The 22,921-nt window shown below is 44.3% G+C and overlaps 1 protein-coding gene and 1 pseudogene across 5 annotated transcripts; both read left to right on the forward strand.

Moving 5' to 3' along the window:
- The first annotated feature begins 134 nt into the window (after positions 1-134).
- On the forward strand, positions 135-14,006 carry LOC103067195 (zinc finger and SCAN domain-containing protein 18-like). Of its 5 annotated transcripts, none has more exons than XM_088129521.1 (5): positions 213-326; positions 561-788; positions 5,151-5,899; positions 8,147-8,273; positions 11,505-14,006. In XM_088129521.1, the coding sequence occupies exons 3-5, from the start codon at positions 5,177-5,179 to the stop codon at positions 12,608-12,610; spliced, it is 1,956 nt and encodes a 651-aa protein (XP_087985647.1). In that variant the 5' UTR covers positions 213-326; positions 561-788; positions 5,151-5,176; the 3' UTR covers positions 12,611-14,006. The 5 variants fall into 5 exon arrangements, with proteins under 5 accessions (XP_025030732.2, XP_087985647.1, XP_087985648.1 ...); XM_088129522.1 differs by having other exon boundaries at positions 561-706; XM_025174964.2 differs by lacking the exon at positions 561-788 and having other exon boundaries at positions 135-326; positions 11,505-14,005.
- Positions 14,007-20,526: 6,520 nt separating this feature from the next.
- LOC112542336 (uncharacterized) lies at positions 20,527-21,775 on the forward strand (annotated as a pseudogene).
- The last annotated feature ends 1,146 nt before the right edge of the window (positions 21,776-22,921 follow it).

Below are 22,921 nucleotides of genomic sequence, written 5' to 3' on the forward strand. Positions count from 1 at the left end.
CTCGCGCCCCGCGGAAGCCGCGCACGCGGCCCTTCGGTCGCGCGCCCGCCCCCGGCCCCGCTCCGCCGCCCGCGCGCCTGCGCCAGTCCCTTTTCGCAAAAGGTTAAAGGCACCGAGCTCTCCTGCCTAGAAAGGTCCAGATTTGTGGCGGGGGAAATGGGTGGGAAGGGTCGCCGCCTCCTTCCTGTCCTGCTCGGGTCCTTCCCCTCGGTGAGAAACTGCCCTTTGTATGCGTCTCCATCCCGGGTGCCATGGAGGGGGTCACCGATTCCTGAAAGTTGGGACGCGGCGGCGGAGAGGCGCAATGCAAAGGCTGCAGAGGGAAGGTGAGTCCCAGCCGGGAGCGGAATCCCGGGCTGGGCAGGCGGGAAGGGTTCCCGGGGAAGAGGGGCTGGCTGGGCAGGATAGGAGTTGTAGTCCGTCCAGCCGCTCCCGACGGCGGCGCTTCGCTGCCAAGGTGCTCGGCTGCAACCCTGCATGCGGGAGTCCCTGAAGCGGGGGGTGGGGGGCACCCCTGGGTAGACGGGCTGCAGCCAGATTTTGTGCCTTTTTCGGCGTAGGGGCGATTTTTCTGTGACTGCGGTGTGATTTGAAAGCCCCCCCCCAAGAGAAATTCAGGAACTCTGACCTGGGATCATGGATCAGGAAATAAGAGCGCGCTGAAGGAAATAGCTTAAAGTTCAATCCTGCCCTCGGCTATTCAGCAGTAAGTTCTGCTAAGTTCCCTAATGATGAAAGTTAATGATGAAAACCACCGTGTTCCTGATCTGCTCGGTAATCAAAGTTCGGTAAGCGGGTTACTTGGCCATTAAAGGGTGAAAAATGATAAAAGAATAAAACGTTAAAATACAGTTTAAGCACAGGAAAGATATTATAAACCATGCAAAAGCTTCTATCCCAGAATATTTCTAAGTCAGCCTGAGCTTTTAATTTGGAATGCATAACTTTATTCAAAATATAAAATGCATCAGAATAAAATGAACGTTAAACATGCATCCGGTATAGCATTCAAAATAAAGACAGCTGTAATTAAAGCATACAGAACTCAGTAATGAAAAGGGTCAGGAATCTAGTTTTTACCATTATATGAAAGAATTGTTTATTAATGTTACAACATGGCAACATTTTATCCAGCCCCATTGCAGCAGATAGTAGGAATGACTTAATAATGTATTTTTAAGAAAAGTTACTAAAAGTTAACTACTATGAAAACATCAGAGATCTACAGGGAACTGCCCAAACCCTGTCCTAAAAGAATGAAAAAGAAAAGAGAAAAACACTAAAATTGGAGCAGTGAATCAAATATTAAAAAGTATGTGGAATTTTAAAAATCTCTACCAAATGTCTTACAAAATCTCTGATAAGTTGCTTATTCTGAGTTCAGTATGTGGGGGAATATTTCAAGCGTATTCAATTGTCTTTTTATTTACTAAAACTTGCTTTCAGCTAAGTAGAGCTTGGTATAAAATTAATTTATTTTATTTACTTATTTTGTATTCTACCTCTTTTTCCAAATGATGGCTTGGAGGATTGATCAGTTTAATTCAGTGAATGTAGAATCATATGCTGGACTGACCTTGGCGTTCATGTAGTGCAGTGATAGGCAATCCACACCCTGTCCAGCTATTTTTTTTTGCAACTTCTGGAGCTTCCCAAGTTTGCTTTTAACATAGTTTCCTAAAGGTCTGACACAGCTATTTTTTTTGTAAAAACCTCCAAACTTGTAAGAAACAAAAGAGCTGAAATGCCCGCAGCCAAACTGATGTAAAAAAAAAAAAAAAGTGACTCCTGGTTCCAAAACAATACTCACCCTGTTGTAGAAATAACAGATCCAAAATTAATTTTGAAAGGAAAGGAAAATGATTTTTTTACAATTGCTTTGGTGAAACAGTCAGGAACCTGACACGTGCATGTTTTAAACACAAGCCTAGTTTTTTCCCTCTCTTATCCTTTTTTTCTGGATTTTTAATTATGTTGCCCAATGAAGAATCTTGGAAACTTGCAAAGTATTTTGGAAATTTTCAGTTGGCCTAATAAATGTCAGGTTCAGCCCAAGAAACTCAGCAGGACGATTCAGGAACAGTTCAGTTACTTTATTAGCTTACACCTACTAGACAGAATCTCGCCAGACTAACTCTAACCCCCAGCGACCGCAACTAAACACTCCGAATTCCTTAGGGCGGTGCCAGTCTCACCCTCTTAGTTTTCACACGCTCAGGCTGCGGGCTGAGGAGATGCTTGGGATTCTTCTCCCCCTCCCTTTGACCTTGGACCTCCTCGCTCAAGTCTTCCATCACAATAAAGCAGAAGTGGGGAGCCTGCAGCCTTCCAGATATTACTGTCCTACAACATTCAGAATCTCTCACGATGTGTGGGGTTGCTGGGAGTTGTAGCTGAACAACTTTCAAAGGGCTGCTGATTCTCTACCTCTGCAATAAATGTATCATGGGAATTTGGATGAACAGGGTTGTTTTTTGCTCCTTAGGTAGCAATTGGAGACCCCTATTCAAACCCATCCAGTAGTGGAACAATAGAACCTAGTCTACTTTTTACTCACCCCTTGTCTACACTGATTATACAGTGATGAGGGACAAACTCCAGGATTTTCTTTCTTTCTTTTTTCCTGAGTTCCCCCAAGATCTTCTATTCAGAGATCCACTTTGATTTTTACTAGATCCTCAGGGCCCACCATGTTATAGTAAGGCTGTGCTCTTACAGCTGTCCATCAGATAACCTGCGCCACACAACCACAGAACTAAATCAGAACTAGTGTGAAGATAGGATTAGTTTTAGCCCTGAACAGCTCCGGGATTCTACAAGGTTATCAGCCAGTCAGCCTGCTTGTTATGCCGAGCAAACTGGGGCAAGAGTATTAACAGCGGATTAATTTCTTCCTGCTGCCAGTGCAGAGATTGACCTGGAATGGCCCTGCAAAAACAGGACTACTGTGATCTAGGTCTCTCCATTCCTTTTTGCACAACACAAACTCCTCCGTGGGAATGGAGCAGAGGAAAATGGGATGAAAGAAATAGGGTTGGTAAGTTTTCCCCAGTTCTGTCTGCAGGGGCACTGATCCCAGTCAGGCCTCTGCAGATCTGGGACTGCAGCGAAAAGCGGCCAGAAGATACAGCGTCCCAGGCACTACTGCGGATGATGGAAAACTGCCCCTTGTTTGAATGGGGTGTCTGAGAGCGTAGTGCCAACTCACGGTGGCAAAAATTTTCTCTGAGAGAGTAACTGACTTGGTCAGGCATATTATGCCACTATAATCTCAGAATTAAAGACCAGGGTGCCTCTGATTCCATTTTGAGTACAAGAATTTGTTTTCAGTGTCAGAAAAATCTTGAAATCATAGTTGTTCCCTCCTATAATCTGTTCCTGGTTTTGTTTGCAAGCATCTTTTCAGCACTCTAAATCAGTGTTTCTCATCCTTGAGAACTTTAAGATGTGTGGACTTCAACTCCCAGAATTCCCCAGCCAGCATGGCTGGCTGGGGAATTCTGGGAGTTGAAGTCCACACGTCTTAAAGTTCTCAAGGTTGAGAAATACTGCTCTAAATTGAGGGGTGAAAAGTTGTTTTGTTGTTGCTCTGGCTAAAGCAATAGGTGTGTTAACAAGGGGTCAGAACCTCTTACAGATTTCCAAGTACAGTGGTACCTCGGTTCACAAACTTAATCCATTCTATGGTCGCGAACCGAATTGGTCGCGACCCGAATCAAATTTCCCCATAAGGTTCAATGTAAATAAGGTTAATCCGTTCTGAACCATATGTTTTTTTTTTTAACCACAAAAATATGAAATAAAGTACAGTACAGTATGAAGAGAGAGAACACTAACCTTGCTTGAGGCGACACCAAAAAGCTTCACAGCAAGTGTCTGTCTGCGACCACAATCTCACCTAGAGGAAGCCACGACCACGTGTCAGAGCCGAGAAGATGGCCACGGGTCGTGTTCGTCACCCGACGTGGAGTTCCCGAACGGAAGCAAAAATTCCCGAACGCTGCTGTTCGCAAACCGAATTGTTCGTGAACAGAAGCATTCGTGAACCGAGGTATTACTGTAATTTGGAACAGATTGGTTGATAGATCATTACTTGCTTTCTGTCCATCTCTAATTGGAGACACTTGTGATTGGACCTGGAAGGTTCTGCCTGCAAAGGAGAATCATAAGGTTGGAAAGGTGCAAGCTCCCTTCCTGTACAGGAATCTGAATTAAAACTGAATCTGACTGCTGAAGTAGAAACAAAGTCCCTGCAAGGAGAAGCCCAGGACTAACCAGGTGAGAAAAAGAGTCATTTTTTTGGAACACTGATTTTTTTTTTCTTCCATTTAGCAGAATAATGAAAATTGTCCCAGAAGAGAGGGGAAAAAAATCTGAAACACTTCTTTTTAAAATAAATATTTAGAATTCAGGATTCCTGTGAGATTTTGCCTTTTTCTCAACCGGCCATAAACTAGGCCCTTTTTTTGCTCGTACAAAGGGATAGAAGTGAGTTGCATTCCCACAATCTTGACACCCCAATTGAGAAGATTCTGCTTCTCATATTCCTAATCTTATTTATAGCCTGAGGATAAAAACTAGAGCCTCTGAGGTCAACCTGCCTGACACTGGCTGCTCCCTAAAGTATTTAGGTTATTTTAAAAGCCACATCAAGTACAACAGAGGGTTGAAATGTACATTAGGCACCAACTGTGTTCACCTTTTTTTAAAAAATAATTTTTATTGAAAGTTTTAACAGCAATAATAAGAACTAATACAAACTAAAATAGAACAGAGAAAACAAAAAGGAAAGAGAAATAAAAAAGCTAAATGTGCAATAAGAAGAAAAGTAGAAGAAAGTAGAAAAAGAAAGATATGAAGGAGAATAGATATAAGGTATATATCTTATAAAAATATAAGATGTATTTATATCTATATAAAAGATAAAAAGAAAAAGGATATTAGGAGGTGGCTTTTGATATTCTTCACAGCAGTTATAGTATAATTATGTTTTAACCTCTTTATCTAGAGTTACATCATGACTCTCTTCATTCTATAATCTATCCTGTCTAACCGTAAACCACAAATTCATTTTTTTGTTCATTTTTATGCAGAACATCCATAAGGGGTATCAAGTTGCATTGATCCATTAGGGAATTTTCTTTTTCCAGTTCAGATTGTCCAGCCAGCAACTAAAATGGCATCGTGTGACCTGTGGGGGGCAAAGCCCCGCGTGAACCAAGTGGAAAGAAACTCTTGTGTTCTCCGAAGGGAAACGGCCAGGAATCTCCTGACGGGGGCTGCTCTGCTGCAGAGCAAGCAGGGACTGGACACAGGTCTGCAGGAGAGCCAGAAGACTCAGCGGCAGAAAGAAGGGTTGGCGGCGGTGCCGTCTCTCTATTCCGTGTGGAGGCCTTCGCGGTTGTTTGAGCCGGTATCTGAGGAGGATATGATGGCGTTCAAGGCTTCGTATCGGATGATGAAACAGCCCAACCAGTTGATCAGGGAAGGGCGTGCAATGGGGAGGCCTACCTTGCAGGGCCTCAGCAGGGAAACCCAGAAAGCCTGTGAGAACTTGACAAGTTCAGGGCCTTTGAAAGAACAGACCTTGGCTGAGGTGAACATTGACAGCTTGGAGATAAAGCGCCAACATTTCCGGCATTTCTGCTACCAGGAGATCGAGGGCCCCCGAGCAGTCTTGAACGAACTCCAGGAGCTTTGTCGCCAGTGGCTTCTGCCAGAGAGGCGCACCAAGGAACAGATTGTGGATCTGGTGATCCTGGAGCAGTTCCTGACCATCCTGCCACTGGAGATGCAGATCTGGGTCTGCAAAAGTGGTCCCGCCACATGTTCTCAGGCCTTGGCTCTAGCAGAAAAATTCCTCCTTCGGCTGCAAGAAGCTGAGTCTTGTGAACAAAAGGTAGGTGTGTTGTTCAAACAATGTGCTCTTCCAATGTCATGATTTTGAGATGGGACTTCAGAACGTGGCCTTCTGCAGAAGTCTACAAGATGTAGCCAGGTATCTTAGCTGGGGTATATCATTTAGCAACCAAATGTGGTCCAGACTCTGCCAACTTTTGTGGGCCTTAATTTCTAAATTAGGATGTCCATTATCTGCAATGGCTATAAAAAAGCCACATACAATTCAAGGTTGCAGCAGTAGGAATATTGTTTCTAAATGATGTGAATTAATACAGGAGTTTCAATCTGTTCTGCACTGGGGAGGTCCCTTATGGGTTGGACCCATACACAATATGCTCAGTTTGGTTTATGTATTAGTCCACCCTCTGGATTTGGTCTAGGTTCACACATCAGTAGTTGTATGAATGCAGCATGCTTAAGTAAATTGTGTGAACACAGCTACTGAGTCTATCCCTGAAGGCTTATTTAGAGAAACTGGAATTTGTTCTGAGAAGGACAGCAAAGTCGGTCAGGTGAGAAACCAAGTCTCATGAGGAGAGAATAAGGGAACTGAGAATAACCTAAAGAAGAGTAGCCTTTGGGGTGATGTGATGACACTCTTCAAGTATAGCAAAACTTTGATTTAATGGACACCCATTTAGTAGACTTCAGAGACAGTGGGCCATATTTCTATCCAAATATCCCGCATGAATCCCACATGCAGTCTGTTGCATCCCCCTGAGATAGCAAACAAATCTGGACAAAGCACTTAAATTTATGTTAATATTACAACATCTGTGGTGGTTTACACCACTTGCATGCTGACACTGGTAGGCAAATGTCATAAATCTCTGCAATATGTCCTTTTGTGTTTAATGGACACCAGGGAGCAACAGAAACCCTTCCCCTAAAAATAGTCTGTTAAAACAAAGTTTCACTGAACTTGAAAGGATGTCACGCAGAGGAAAGTTGTCCCAGAATGGAATAATAACCTTTACATTATGGAAAAGCAGATTCTGATTATAAGTAAGGAAAACAATTGCTTGGGAAGGGAGTGGGCTCTACAGTGTAGGAAATTTTCAAGGAAAGTGGACTGTCCTTTGTCTGGAATACTTTTGGGCTGAACCCAAAGGACAATAACCGAAATCTGCAATTCAGGGATCTCCGTTATCCAAGACTTTGAGTAAGCCCAAATGAGTAAATTCCTACAGCACACTTAGCCATAAGGGATAAATTACCAACCACAGTGGCTAAGCTTCCGCAAACCATTCAGCTAAAACTGTCCTATGGTGGCACAAGACATGGACCTTGTCAAAGTGAAAAAAAAAATGCTTTCTGCCATCCCCCCCATCCTCCCCCCCAGTGGGATAGGAGATATTTTTCTGCCAGCCTGTTGGGGGAGTAAGAATTGCCTTGAGAACCAAAATGATCCTTTTCTTTCTGTGATCCTCTGTGTCTTTTTAATAATGTTTACAGTATTTGCAAATTACAAGAAAAAAATTGACAAAATGTCTAAATATACTTTTAAAAAAGCCTCCCTACACAATTAACAAAAGAATCTTCTACCTTTTTGGATGGGCCTCAGGATCAGTTTGCAACACTTTAACCATATCATAGTTGAGAAATTTGGGTGTTTTTTTTTTAATGAGCTGAATACAAATCCGGGGTGTGCCAATGGAAATGGAGACAAAGCAATGAGGACTGGATCTACCAGCGTTTTTAGGGCATTTCCAAGCCTTGCAGCAGGATAAAGCAATTATTTATTTATTTATTTGTTTGCTTTGATTTAGGTGTCACTCAACTACAAACCAACTCTGAGCAGCTCATAACAAACAGTTAAAACAGAAACACGATGGGATCCAGTTGCTCAATACAAAAACAGATAGAAAAAGGCACATGCAGCGATAGTGGATGTGAGGCTTGATCTTGCATAGTAGGTACCAAACATTATTTGGGAAAGTAAAATAGAAAACTGGATGACAAGAAATAGAATATCTCCTTCAAGCTGTTTTCTGCTGTGTTGGACAACCAGCCTGGCTGTGACGATGGGAGTTTAGTCCAAAACACTGGAGGCAATAAGTAGGGGAAGACTGAATTATATGACCTTCCACCTTTTTTTCCATTGTAAAACTCCAAGGAAGATTCCTTGATTCTCTTCTTTCAAGCAAACTTGCTTAGCTTCTTTAAGGTTGCTCACTTCATATCAAAGACTTCGGTCTGTGACATCTTGGCTAATCAGGCACACTTGGTGTCTCTTGTTCTTCAGGTGCCTGGACTACTAGAGGAGGAATTTGTGAATTCCCCCACATCTGAGCATGATCCCTCAGACACTGTGGAAAGCTGTATCTCCACAGATGCAGAAGAGGAGGAGGAGGAAGAGGAAGCCATCTTGGGTAAGGCTGAAGTTCTGAGTTCAAGGATGAATATCTTTTTCAAGAAACCAGGTTCAAGAAAGACAAAGGAAAGGGCCGACCTGCATAGAACCTAGTTAAAATACAGAATTTGCCACTATAAGTTGCAGGTAATAACGGCTGTTCAGTCTCCATGGATTTGTTGATCTCTTTCGCTCAGTAGTGAAGATTAATATTTAGAGCCAATCAGCCTCTGAACATCTGGAGAAAATTAGTCTGATCTGTCCTGATGGAATAATTAACGGGAAAAACTTTGCATGGAACACGGATATCATTTCTTCTTCGCTAACAAACTCAGTTTCTTTCCCCCAGCAGAAACTGGCTCAGTGCTTTGTGATGTTGGAGTTGTGTGCGTACATACGTGTTACTTTTCTCCAAGAGACCTATAGGATTAAACAGTTCTATAGACCATCTTTCCCCAGCTTTCTACCTTCCAGATGTGTTGATGGCAATTAATAGGTTAGATAGCCAGCATGCCGGATACATCTGTAATGTGACCAACTGGAGAAAAAAGCAGGTTCATTTTCAGAGCAAAAAATAGCCAGCATAACAGGAAGATATCAGCTGGCTTGGGAGGGCATTTAACGCTTGCAGCTACACTCCCTACGCGCCTCAAAATACTCAGTAGGAAAATTCTTAAACAGCAATATAGTGGACAGGAAGAGAAATAATAACGTTGTGGGATAATTATAGGACGTTGGGGGTGAAGCATGGGTGGCTGAAATGCTAGAGGAAACACTTAGCAACATTTTCTTGCCAGCCCCAATTGGGGCAATAATAACCATTTCATATAAAAATATCAGAATGAATATTAGAAAAATGCTAATAACCTTTAGTGTGACTTACAAAAGGAGCTTATAGCAACACAATGTTTCAATGTGCATTTCAGGCCATCATGTTTAATAAATAAATCACATTGATCACTGACAAAAAAGATAGGGTGAAGCTGGATGCACACGTTACTTTTTAAAATTATTATTACATTTTAAAAAACTTTTAACAGCCCAGTAGCTTTAGCTCTGCTGAGCTAAAATGTGAACAAACACAGTCATTGCAATGAATAAATCATAGTTTAAAGTTTGACCAGGCAACCTTTTTGCAGTACAATTCAGCTTCCGAAGACTGAATTTTCACCCCCCTGAATCTTTTAGGAGTTGGAAGACTTTGTATTCTTTAGTAAAATACAGTGGGGCAAAAAAGTATTTAGTCAGCCACCAATTGTGCAAGTTCTCCCACTTAAAAAGATGAGAGAGGCCTGTAATTTTCATCATAGGTATACCTCAACTATGAGAGACAAAATGGGGGGAAAAATCCAGAAAATCACATTGTCTCATTTGTAAAGAATTTATTTGCAAATCGTGATGGGAAATAAGTATTTGGTCAATATCAAAAGTTCATCTCAATACTTTGTTATATATCCTTTGTTGGCAATGACAGAGGTCAAACTTTTTCTGTAAGTCTTCACAAGGTTTTCACACACTGTTGCTGGTATTTTGGCCCATTCCTCCATGCAGATCTCCTCTAGAGCAGTGATGTTTTGGGGCTGTCACTGGGCAACACGGACTTTCAACTCCCTCCAAAGGTTTTCCATGGGGTTGAGATCTGGAGACTGGCTAGGCCACTCCAGGACCTTGAAATGCTTCTTACGAAGCCACTCCTTCGTTGCCCGGGCGGTGTGTTTGGGATCATTGTCAGGCTGAAAGACCCAGCCACGTTTCATCTTCAATGCCCTTGCTGATGGAAGGAGGTGTTCACTCAAAATCTCACGATACATGGCCCCATTCATTCTTTCCTTTACACGGATCAGTCGTCCTGGTCCCTTTGCAGAAAAACAGCCCCAAAGCATGATGTTTCCACCCCCATGCTTCACAGTAGGTATGGTGTTCTTTGGATGCAACTCAGCATTCTCTCTCCACCAAACACGACGAGTTGAGTTTAGACCAAAACGTTCTACTTTGGTTTCATCTGACCATATGACATTCTCCCAATCCTCTTCTGGATCATCCAAATGCTCTCTAACAAACTTCAGACGGGCCCGGACATGTACTGGCTTAAGCAGGGGACACATCTGGCACTGCAGGATTTGAGTCCCTGGCAGCATAGTGTGTTACTGATGGTAGCCTTTGTTACTTTGGTCCCAACTCTCTGCAGGTCATTCACTAGGTCCCCCCATGTGGTTCTGGGATTTTTGCTCACCGTTCTTGTGATCATTTTGACCCCACGGGGTGAGATCTTGCATGGAGCCCCAGATCGAGGGAGATTATCAGTGGTCTTGTATGTCTTCCATTTTCTAATTATTGCTCCCACAGTTGATTTCTTCACACCAAGCTGCTTGCCTATTGCAGATTCAGTCTTCCCAGCCTGGTGCAGGTCTACAATTTTGTTTCTGGTGTCCTTCAACAGCTCTTTGGTCTTGGGCATAGTGGAGTTTGGAGTGTGACTGTTTGAGGTTGTGGACAGGTGTCTTTTATACTGATAACAAGGTCAAACAGGTGCCATTACTACAGGTAACAAGTGGAGGACAGAGGAGCCTCTTAAAGAAGTAGTTACAGGTCTGTGAGAAACAGACATCTTGCTTGTTTGTAGGTGACCAAATACTTATTTTCCACCATGATTTGCAAATAAATTCTTTACAAATCAGACAATGTGATTTTCTGGATTTTTTTTCCCATTTTGTCTCTCATAGTTGAGGTATACCTATGATGAAAATTACAGGCCTCTCTCATCTTTTTAAGTGGGAGAACTTGCACAATTGGTGGCTGACTAAATACTTTTTTGCCCCACTGTAGATCATGGGGCTCGCTGTGAATATAACAAGAACGTTTTGCTATTGTTTTAGTTCTGAATTTGGCAGGAGGTCAATCTTGGGAGCCTCCAGAAGCTTGGGTAGATCTGCTGCATGTGGCTGGGGGTTATCTATTGGTTACAGCTTCACTTAGAGCAGTGTTTCTCAACCTTGGTAACTTTAAGACGTGTGGACTTCAACTCCCAGAATTCCCCAGCCAGCCATGCATATGGGCTGGGGAATTCTGGGAGTTGAAGTCCACACGTCTTAAAGTTGCCAAGGTTGAGAAACACTGGCTTAGGGTGAAACAGGTCCTTTGACTTGTTGAGCAAGCTGGGACCCCAAAGAGTGGCTTAACTTGGTGTGTGAATCTGGTCAATGAATGACGTGTTAATGGTTTTTCACGATCGTTTGCTTGCTTGTTTCAGAATCTAAGGACACCCAGAAGCAAGACGCCCTTCTGCTAGGAATATCCGAGCCAATGGAATGGGGAATCCCCTTAGAAAAAATCACAGGAAAGCTGATCTGTGATCCTGAGCTCGAAGAGATTCGTGGCAGTCGCCAGGAACGCTATCCAAGGAAGAGTGCAAAACAGGCTCGCTGTTCGGCTGAAAGTGAGAAAAGTCTCCACGAATGGAGCTCTCAAGAGGGACCCGTCGGTCAGAAGAAGAAGACGACGACCAAGGCCGGTGCTGAAAACGGCCTGGGTCTGAGCTTGGGTTCCCTTAAGAATCGGAAGGTACAGACTGAGAAAACGCAGCGGTGCACCCCTTGCGGGGAACGCTTTTACAAAAGGTCTGGCTCGGGGACGCAGGAGAAAGCTGGCGCTGGAGAACAGCCGTATAAAGGCTGGCCGCGTGGGAGCGGCTTGCCCAAGCGTAGCCTCGCCCTGAGACGGGATGAAGAGGGCCCTGAAAACCGAGAGGTGATCTGCAGGTGTAAGGCTAAGAGGAGAAGCCCGGAGGGCAGACATTTGCCTCAGCCAAGCTCAGCCAATTTGGGAGCGCAGAAGAGAGGAAAAACACCCAAAGGCACAGCCTGCCAGGACAGACTCCCCTGGGAGTCTCCTTTTCCGAGTCTTGAAAAAACTGATCCGGGAGGAAAACCGCACCAGTGCGTTGAGTGTGGCAAGAGTTTTAGCCAGAAGGGCAACCTCAACATTCACAAGAAATCCCACACGGGGGAGAAGCCATACCCTTGCTTGGAGTGCGGGAAGCGCTTCGTGACGAACTCTCGGTTGCTGACCCACAAGCGGGTGCACACGGGCGAGAAGCCGTACAACTGTTCGTACTGCGGCAACAACTTCAGCCAGCTGGCGCACCTGGTTCAGCACCAGCGGAGGCACACCGGGGAGAAGCCGTACAGCTGCCCCTATTGCGGGAAGAGCTTCAGCGTCAAAGCCAACCTGATCACGCACCAGCGTACCCACACGGGCGAGAAGCCATACGAGTGCTCCGAGTGCCCCAAAAGCTTCGTTTCCAGCTCTGATCTTAAAAAACATAAAAAGGTGCACACCGGACAGGCGTGTACCTGAGTAGACCTAAGAATGATCACCGTTATTCCCCCCTTATAGTAGGTGGGGACCCCCTTGAGTATCTTTAGTGCACTGTGAGGATTAAAATAATAAAGGCTCCTTTTTAAAAAAGAAAAAGATTGATCCAGCTTGTGCATCTTACATCTCTGCTCTTACTTCTCCTCCAAGGTGTGTCTGTAGCAATACCACTGGGTTATTTTGTCTCCATCTGACTCGACTGAGAAAGAATGACTTTAAGAATACTTCATTCACCGGAATTTGCTGCCATCAGATGCAGCGATAGCCAGCAGCATAAGCAGTTTTAAAGGCAGCTGGACAAATTCCTGGGGGTCTCTGGCTATCAGTGGCTGCTTGATAGCTCTTTGCTACTTTCTGAATCACCAGCAGCAGCTCTTAAATACCAGCTGTTGGGGAACCCCAAGAGGAGAGATTCATGGCCCTTCTGTTCATGCTGGTGAGTTTCCAGATTGGCCATTGCATGATATAAAATACTGGGCGAGGCCCCTGATTTATTTATTATTTATTTATTCAACATATTTCTATCCCGCGGCAATCCAAAAGACTCTTATGTAGAATTAGATTCAGATTTATTTATCTGGTCCAGCAGGACCCATCTCCACAGCTAGCCTGACCAGTTGCTGGGAATTCTGGGACCTGAAATCTGTATGTCTGCTACAGCAGTTACCTAAGTTGGGAACTATTAGTCTACACAACCCATTTCCTTCAAGAGCGCTTGAAGGTGGTGCTAGATTTCAGTTCCCATCAGCCATGGCCAGATTTGAAGAGCATGTTGTGAGTGCAACTGGCCAGGCCCATCCTAGCAGCCATTTTGTGAGAGCACCCGCAAGCCGATCTCAAAACAGGCCAGAGGTTGCCTGCTCCTGATCTAGGGGCAGAGTGGGGCAAACTACTTTTGGGAGTGAGGAGAATGCATTCACATTCCTAGATTTAGGGCAAGAAAGGAAAGGAAAGGAAAGGAAAGGAAAGGAAAGGAAAGGAAAGGAAAATGACATCATTGAATTTGGCACTCAACCTGCTTTCAGAAGCTGAGACAGAACCAGAATTGGGGAGAGATTTCTTTGACAGGAAGGAGGGTCAAAAGTACTTGGTCTTGCCTTCTGGATCAAGAGAGAGGAAAACTCCCTGCTGTACTGTAGAAAAGGATCTCTCCCAGTGGCTGGGTCTCCACAATCCACAAATGGCATTATAGCCCAGCATCCTGTACATAAAGTTGTCTTTTGCAGACCCAGAAAATTGGTTTGAGTTCATTATAGTTTAATGTAAACTTGGGAAGGTAGGTTGTGTGAAGTCTCCACAACCACACTGGAACACCGTTTGTGAATTTTCCACTGGCTGAACTCCTTCAATGGGATGTACCAGATGGGAGACTTTGGAATCCTAATTAAAAAAAAACACACATTATTTTTATACCCCTGGAACTCATGGCAGAGTATCTAGCACTCTCTCTTCAATTTTTCCCCACCATCACAGCCTTGTAGGGCTGAAAACGAACAGCCCAAAGGACCTTTCGGAGCTCCTGAGCCTTAAATCTGAGTCCAACGGCTGTGTTCACGCAACCCACTTAACTTGGTTAGTGGATTAATTTTATATCCCGGATTTCTCCACTACGCTGAACTGCAATCCAGAAACGGGCTGAGTTCACCCCACACGCCACGCCACGCCACGCCACGCCAGAGCCTGCCCCGCCTCCAACTCAACCACACTCAACCTGTGCCAGGCAGCCGCGAGATCTTCCTCGCCCGGCTGAAGCGCGCTCTTGCGCCAACCCAGCGAAAGAGTTAAAGTCATAGAGCACCGCCGCCTAGAGAGGACGCCCCAGGGGCGCCGCTGGCCTCTCCCCCCTCGCGTTCGGAAAAGAAGGCGAATCGCCCGCCAGGCTGCAGTTCGATCGGGAAGGTAGGCGCGAGGCAAAAGCAACGAATAATAATAATATTGGTAGTGATACTGGCGAGACAGTAATAATGACACAGCGTTGCCATGAAGCGAAGCAAACAAACAGCAACACCCTCCCCCCCCAGTTATTACAAATCAGAAAAAAAAAGTAATGCGGAACCAGTGAACAAATATTACTGCCAACAGAACAACCGCTTGTACCTTTCTCTGGATAAAGTAATTTAACTTAGCTGTTAACTTGCAACTGTCACCTAACCGGAGTAGGGTGGAATGACCAGGCCCTAAACTAAGCCACTCATCAAAGGAAAAAAAAAGCTTTTTATACCCTTTTTAAAGGCCAGATTTCCCCAGAGACAAAGGGAGCTCATTCCAAGCTCACCCGAGCTTTTGTGCGTAAAGGCCCCAAACCTGCAGGCCCCGACCCTGAGCTGGGAGGCCCCCAGGATTGTAGGGAGACAGAAAGGCCGAGGGACACTGAAGGGGACCGGGAGGCTTGAAGCACCAGCACCCGTGGCTTCAACTGAGCTTGGGCTCCAGTTTATTTATTTATTGTTAATTAATTTGTATTAGGGAGCTATGAAGCATGACCTTAGCATCAGGGAATTGTTTTTACTCCAAGGAGAGAATGTTTTCCAAATCTTGGACAAGTAACGAATATTAGAGACGCAGAAGAGGGCCTTTTTATTCCTTCCAGATTGTGTTTCCCTCATTAATGTTTCCTCCTCCCTTTCCTTTTTCCTCCTGGAACTTCAGGGAGGAACAACTATGGAGGAACAGAAGCTTGTGGTACCCAAAGAAGAAGAGGGAAGTGAGAAAGGGGAAGGAGAGCCTCTTATTGTTCAAGTGAGGACGATCGAGGACTTTTTGAGCAGGGACGGCCCATCCCACATTAAGCCAGAGTCAGAGGAGGAAACGCATCGATACTGGGACTCTGAATGGCAGGAATTCCTGAAAAGTGTGTCATGGCTTTCCCCAGCACCATCCCCGCCTCCATCAGAGGAGGATGCCAAGGACTTCCAGGTCCCCTTGGGGAGAGTCAAGGAAGAACCCCAGGAGGAGGGCTGTGGAGAGGCCAGAGGGGAGGTTGTGCTCCCAAGAGATCCGAACATCGGTGGAAAAGCCTGGATGGACAGGGAAAAGCTGGATTCCTTTGTGAAGGTGAAGGTGGAAGAGCCTCTGGAGGAGGTCGATCTGGAGAGGCAGTGGCCCCTGCACCCCAGGAGGTTCAACCCCCAGGAAGCTGATGAGCACCAGGAGGTATCCAGGCACCAAAGGCTGAAAAAGGGGGAAGCGGGGGGGGGGGAATATGAGGGCAGCTGCAAAAAGCCATCAAAATTACTAACATGTGAAATGTGTTACTAGCCAGCTGTAGTAGCAGGGGTCATAGTTTGTGTTTCAGTTTTGATTGAAGTGCGCACATTGGTCGGAAAATAAATTTCTCCACCATTTATCACTGTCGTATTTGTGAATGGTCGCTTACTGAGGTAGCCACTAAATGAGGAGTGGCTGTATTGTGGCTTGTGAAACCAGGGTTAGGCTTATGTTGTGAGAAGCCAGCCAAAGCTTTGTAAGCCAGGAAATGATCTGCTCTCTCTGCAGTAAATTACTCCCACTCCTTGTTTACCGACTACCTTGGTTAGTGACCAATCAGAAATAGAACAGTAAAAAGAATTAATTTTGGGACCAATGTGTGTGTTTATGACCTTCGCAGCTTCTCTCTCTCTCAGTCACATGTTCACTATTACAGTTAGTATTGCGTGTAACCTGCTCTTATTTTCACTTGCTTATTTACTTGTTTACATGCATTTATATCCCATACCAAGATGTCTTCAAAGAGAAAGAACACCAGCACAGCTGAAGGAAGTACCAAGAAGCAAAGGAAAGCCATTGATCTTGATTTGAAGATGAAGATCATCAAAGCATATGATGCCGGGAAGAAGGTAACTAACATAGCGCGAGAAGAAGGCCTGGCCCATTCCACCATCTCTGCTATTTTGAAGGATAAGGCAAGGATCAGAGAGGCGATGAAAGGATCAGCAGGAATGAACGCAAGTATAACAAGACAGCGAAAAGGCCTCATCCACGAAATGGAAAAACTCCTTATACTTTGGATCGAAGATCAGATCCAGAAGAGGCTGCCGGTTAGCCTCCTTCTGATTCAGGCTAAGGCACGCAGCATTTTCACAACGCTGAAGGAACGAGCAGGGGAGGAGTGCACTGAAACATTCACTGCCAGCCGTGGCTGGTTTATGCGGTTTCAGCAAAGATTTCATTACCAGAAAACACACACGTCTGGTGAAGCTGCAAGTGTTGATGAAGAAGCGGCCAAACGTTTTCTGGATGAACTTGATGATATCATAGCAGAGGGGAACTATTTGCCTGAACAGATATTCAGCGTGGACGAAACTGAGTTATACTGGAAAAGAATGCCAGAGCGGACATACATACACAGTGAGGTACAAGCAACCCCTGGATGTAAAGCCTTTAAGGATAGAATAACCTTACTGTTGGGCGGAAATGTCGCCGGATTCAAGCTGAAGCCATTTCTGATTCACAAATCAGAAATCCCCTGTGAGTTCAAAAATGTAAGTGAGCACACACTCCCCATTTATTTCCGATCCAATTGGAAGGCCTGGATGACAGACGTCCTCTTTGAGGATTGGTTTATGAATTGTTTCATACCCCAAGTAAAGGAATATTGCTGTCAAAAGGGAATTCCTTTTAAAATTCTCCTACTCCTGGACAACGCCCCTGGACATCCCCCGCATCTCAAGAGTCTCCACCCAGATTTAAAGGTAGTTTATCTGCCCAAAAACACCACTTCTTTCCTACAGCCTATGAATCAGGGAGCTATCTCAGCATTCAAGGCATACTATTTGCATGCAATGTTTGCCAAAGCCATAGCCGCAACGGAGGATGATAGGGTAACACTGTGTGAGTTTTGGAAAGGCTACAATGTCCTCCATTGTATTGAAAACATTGCAGCAGCATGGCAGGATGTTAGTGTGAAATGCATGCGAGGGATTTGGAAAAAGTGTTTAAAACGTTTTGCTGTTCTTGTAAATAATTTTGAAGGATTTGACCACAATGAAAATGTCAACGAAATAAATAAGAAAACTTTGACACTAATGAAATCCCTTGATTTAGAGGTTGATGCTGAAGATGTGAGAAATTTGATAGCCTACACTGAGGGAGAGCTTTCAAATGAAGATTTAATCGAGCTGAAAGAAGAATTGGAAGCACAACAGCTACTGGAAGAAAAAGAAGAAGGAAAAGAAAAAGAACAAGAAAAAGAAAAAGAAAAAGAAGAAAAAAAAATTGTAGAAGTTGAGCCCAAAACGTTCAGTGTGAAAAGATTGGCTGGTGTTTTCTCAGGTGTTAACAAAATTTTATCAGAATTGGAAAGTATGGATCCAAATGTAGAACGTTTTAGAAAGGTACATTGGGAAATGCATGAAATCTTGAAGTGTTATCGGGAAATATATGAAGAAAAAAGGAAAAAAACTGTGGAAACCAAACATACTGGGTTCTCTAAGAAAGTTACTCCTTCCCCAACTCCACTTCCCTCCCCATTACCCTCCCCATTCACAGGAATAGAACACCCAGACAATCCTCAGCCATCAACCAGCTATGCCAGCGTATCCGAAGTTTGCAAAAATAGAGAAAAAGACCAGTCTTTCGAAGGATTTATATCCGATGTGATGTTTACAGGTATTGTAATTATGAAATCTGATTTTGTACTTTTTTATTTTGGTAACAATTTTTTTTTCAAGTTGTTTTTGATTCATGGCAACTGCCTGGAGTAGTCTGTGCAGTTTTATTGGCGAGATTTTGGAAGTGGTTTGCCATTGCCTGCTTCCTAGGGCTGAGAGGGAGTGACTGCCCCAAGGTCACCCAACTGGCTTAATGCCTAAGATGGGACTAGAACTCACAGTCTCCTGGTTTTTAGCCCAGTGCTTTAACAGCTACAGGTGGTCCTTGAATTACGACCACTCATTCAGTGACTATTCAAACATGCAATGGTGCTGAACGAGGGGAACAAGACTGGTCTTCAGAGTTCCAGCCATCGCAATTTCCCCATGGTCACGTGATTGTGCTTTCCGACTTTCCCTACTGCCTTCCCAGAAGCAAAGTCAATGGAGAAGCCAGCAGGAAATCGGAAGTTGTGGTCACATGAGGTCCTCACTTAACAGCTGCAACCTGAACTGCTGGAATTGCTGTTGCTAAGCGGCATGGACATCTGGTCCGAATTGCCATGGTAACCTGAGGACTACCTATACACCAAACTGGCTCTCAGCACACTATTCTTATGCTGAAATTTTGTACTTACATAATAAACCACCTTTTCATACATTGAGTTTCCCTTTAACCTTTTTAAACTGCACAATGTCCCCTTTTCTACCCAGTATCTCTGGTGGAGTAGGAAACAATCTTTTGGTCGCTGTGCCTCAGAGTTGCAGCTAATGGGTTTCTGTACCTCTCTGACAGTTCATCTACATCTCAGTTCAGAAGTGTGGTTCAAAAGAATCTACAGCTGCCCACCTTCTGGACATAGCTGCCTGAAGCTACTTCTTTCCTTTGTCATATTAGCTGTGGAAGAAATAAAGAATCTTTTTTAGGGGCGTTCAAATTGCACCTAATCTGATTCTGACTTAGCATGTCATTTGATTCGGGAATTCAGACTTCAGAATTGGCTTGGGAAATGTGATTTTTGTGCATTCAACTCCAAATTGGATCCCCTCCCCCAACTGCTTTGAGGGTTATTCCTCTTGCAGGGAATGGAGAGCAAGCCTGGTGCATAACTCCTCCAGGACTTCTTTGAGTTGAATCAACTTTCCTTTTTCTTTTTTCAGGCATTCCAAAGGACACAATGATAAAATCGCTCAAATTGGAGGAAGAGGCCTTGGACATTGTGAAGGTGAAGCTTCCCCTGGAGATAAAACAAGAGAATGATGGGGAAGCTAACTAACTAACTAGGTAAGGATGCAGAATGTCAATAATTGCAAACATTTCTGGGGTGCTTTGAGCCAAGAAGGTTCTCTGCACTCTTTTTGAAACCCAGGGAAGTGCCAGCATCTTGCAGAAGGAGTTGGTTGTGTAGTCCTTGACATCTGATGGTCCACTAAGCCAAATGGCATTTTCTGGGGAAGGAGATGGTCCCAGTTTCCATCAGAGAATTTTTGGTTCACAGAACCTTTGCTTGAAAGGATTAGGTTGCAGAGAATGGGAAAGATGTGACTGCTAGAAAAGCTAGAGACCTCCTGTAAGTTGAGTATGTAATATTGGGCTAGCTGTTGCCTGTGTTCCCAACTTCTGCCAGGTGAACCGATTATGTGATGGATTTATGCACCATCAAGTCAATGTTGATTATTAGTGACCACATAGATAGATTTTCTCCATGATGCGATCCATAACTTAGTGGTACAGATTAGAGAATCTTATATTTGGAGGAGGCCAACAATTCCTACTGCTTGCTCTGTAGCTTAGTGATACGTGAACTATATTCTCTGTTGCCCAAGAAGAGAGTCTTCTCGATGATGAGGTCCTTCCAAAGTGGAGTGTTCAGATAGATGCTGGAAGGCCTTCAAATGAGGATGCTTGAATTTGGGATTTCCTAGGTCAAGTGGGAAGGGGAAGACAAGATGGCCTTTAAGAGAATAGGGTAAATTGAAGAGGGAAGATTTGGGGACAACCTCTGATACTAGAATTCATACAAGAAGTTGTTTGAAATGGAAGTTATTGTTAGGGGAGCAGTGTGACATAAATGCTTTTCTCTTTCTCCCAGAGTATGATGGATATGGGCCAATCATAAGGAGAAGACCTTCCAGGTGGGAAGATATGAAGAAATAGACGTTTGTAAGAGTCCATTGGAAGGAGTCAAAAGATCATTTTTCTGGGGTTCTGGGGTTAAAAGAAAACCAGTAAATCCAAAGGGAGCACAAAGGCACTCAGGAATGAAGCCAGTGAAGCTTTCCTGCCTGAAGAAGGTGATGAAAACTTAAGCCAATTTTCACTGTGGCAAAAAGGCTGGAATTAAGAGGAACCAGATATGGTGTCCAACCATCAGTGTTCCAGATGCTTCACATGTGCAAGCAAAGGATAAACTGGAGAAATATGAGAAAATTAACAGCAAATGCTCCATTATTCAACAGGGGAGCGCTGTGTCAGCAAGAAAAAAGTCTATTTGCTCAGAGCGCGGGAAAAGTTTTGATTCGAAAACTAACCTCGTGAACCACAAGAGAATCCAGGCAGGGGGGAAGCCATATAAATGTTCCAAATACAGCAAATGCTTCAACACAAAATCCACTGTGATTGATCATGAGAGGTCTCACACAGGAGAGAAGCTGTACGAATGCACCAAATGTGGAAAAGCTTTTGGGGAAAAGGGGATTCTGGTCAAGCACCTGAGGATCCACACCAGAGAAGAGCCACATAAATGCTCCAACTGTGGCAAATGCTTCATTGAAAGAGGCTCCCCTCATCAAACATGAGAGGGCCCATACAGGAGAGAAGCCGTATGAATGCTCCAAGTGTGGGAAAAGCTTCCTGACCAGCTACCACCTCAAACTCCATAAAAGGACACACACAGGTGAGAAACCACCACAAGTGTTTGGGCTGTGGCAAAAGCTTCAGGGAAAGAGCATCACTAGTGAAACATGAGAGGACCCACATAGGTGAGAAGCCTGACGAGTGCTCCAAATGTGGAAAAAGCTTTCGGACCAGTTCCCAATTGAAATCACACAAAGGGACGCACATGGGCAAGAAGCCATATCAGCACTTAGACTGCGGGGTGAACTTCAGACAGAGGTCACGGCTCATGATCCACATGAGGGCCCACACAGGAGAGAGGCCGTACGGCTGTCCTGATTATGGGAAGAGCTTTGTTTTTAGCTCGCAGCTCAGGAAGCATGCTATACTGCACACGGGCAAGAAACCCCACAAGCCACCCTACTGTGGGAAAAGCTTCCGTAAGAAATCCAGCTTGGGCGTCCACAAGCAAATTCATGTCAGAGAGAAACCATACGGATGCTCACTCTGTGAAAAAAGGTTCTGTAGTTCTTCCGTGTTTCATAAACATGAAAATCCATCCAGGAGGGACATCCTAGAGGGCAGGTAACATACAATCTCAGAGATTCTGGAAAACGTCCAGAGACGCTGCTAGTGTTGAAGTGAAACAGGCAGCTGAGAGTCAAGCAGAATGGGTGTTGCTGGCTTTTAGAAATATTGACACATTAAAATGTGATAAAGAAGCATTTGTTTCATATTTAAGTTCTTTGTTCAACCTCTGGGATCGCAGGCAGGTTAGAAATGGCCTTCTTCTGAAATCTTGTTGTCTGAAATACTTGCTGTCAGCCGGGATGAGCAGAACTGAATAGATCAATGGGTCAATATCTGTGGTTGCTCTGCGCCGTATGGTGCCTTGCTGAATATATTCGGCCTCCGTAGAGGTTTTGGGAGAGGAACTGCCCCATAACTCAGTAAAACCTATTCAGTAGGGAATATTTGGGTGGCAAAGAAAAGGGGATTTTTCTAGAAGTGCCCTCATAGGCCCATACCCATTCTTCACCCTCTAAATTTCACCAAGGGCCGCTCTACCTATTATCTCTCTTGTGATTGCCTACCTTCATCAATCAATCAATCAATCAATCCTATGATTAGATTACCACCCAGAGTCCTTGAGAGTCATTTGCTGATGTTTTAAGTTTGTTTATTTAAAGAATTTATATGGCTACCCATCTCATAACAATCACAGTGGGTGTCATCTGAGTCATAACATAGACTCAGTTTGTATCAAGGAGAAAACCACACCCCCACCAACACTGGCAGGGCAAACTACTGTATATAAACAGCCAGTAAACCCCACGTTCACTCACACTGATGTTCCCTCGTTGGGTAATGAAATGTCTGCAAGCACCTAGGAGCCCACAGATTGGTGTTCCTCAACCTTGGCAAGGCTGGCTGGGGAATTCTGGGAGGTGAAGTCCACACATCTTAAAATTGCCAAGGTTGAGAAACACTGATCTAGATATCAAATGTCTGAGGTTGAAGGGATGATGTAGGCATGGAAGGCATCTTCTGGACACATTGGACTGGGGGAAAAGTGCAGTGCTGGAAACATTAGAACTGTCTATAGAAATACTGAACAAAAATCATGAGAGGTGTGAATATAATGGGTGAAAGAAGGGCTGGATTTCCCTATCTTGCAGAAGGAAATGCCAGGGCCTTTAGGTGGTAGTACAGAGTGGTTTCAAACTAACAGAACTAATCATTTTCCTAAATGTTCTTCCATGTTGTCTTGTTTATGAAATTTGTATACCTCCCAATGACTCAGGGTGGTCCCCATCACCTGCAAATAGAAAAAAATAACACGTTCCTATGCAAAGTTCCCATCTGGCC

This window comes from Python bivittatus, unplaced genomic scaffold (genome assembly GCF_059951505.1).
Source record: "Python bivittatus isolate LINGU-HERP-01145 unplaced genomic scaffold, Pbiv_v1 ctg000810_np1212, whole genome shotgun sequence".
In the NCBI taxonomy this organism is placed as follows: Eukaryota; Metazoa; Chordata; class Lepidosauria; order Squamata; family Pythonidae; genus Python; species Python bivittatus.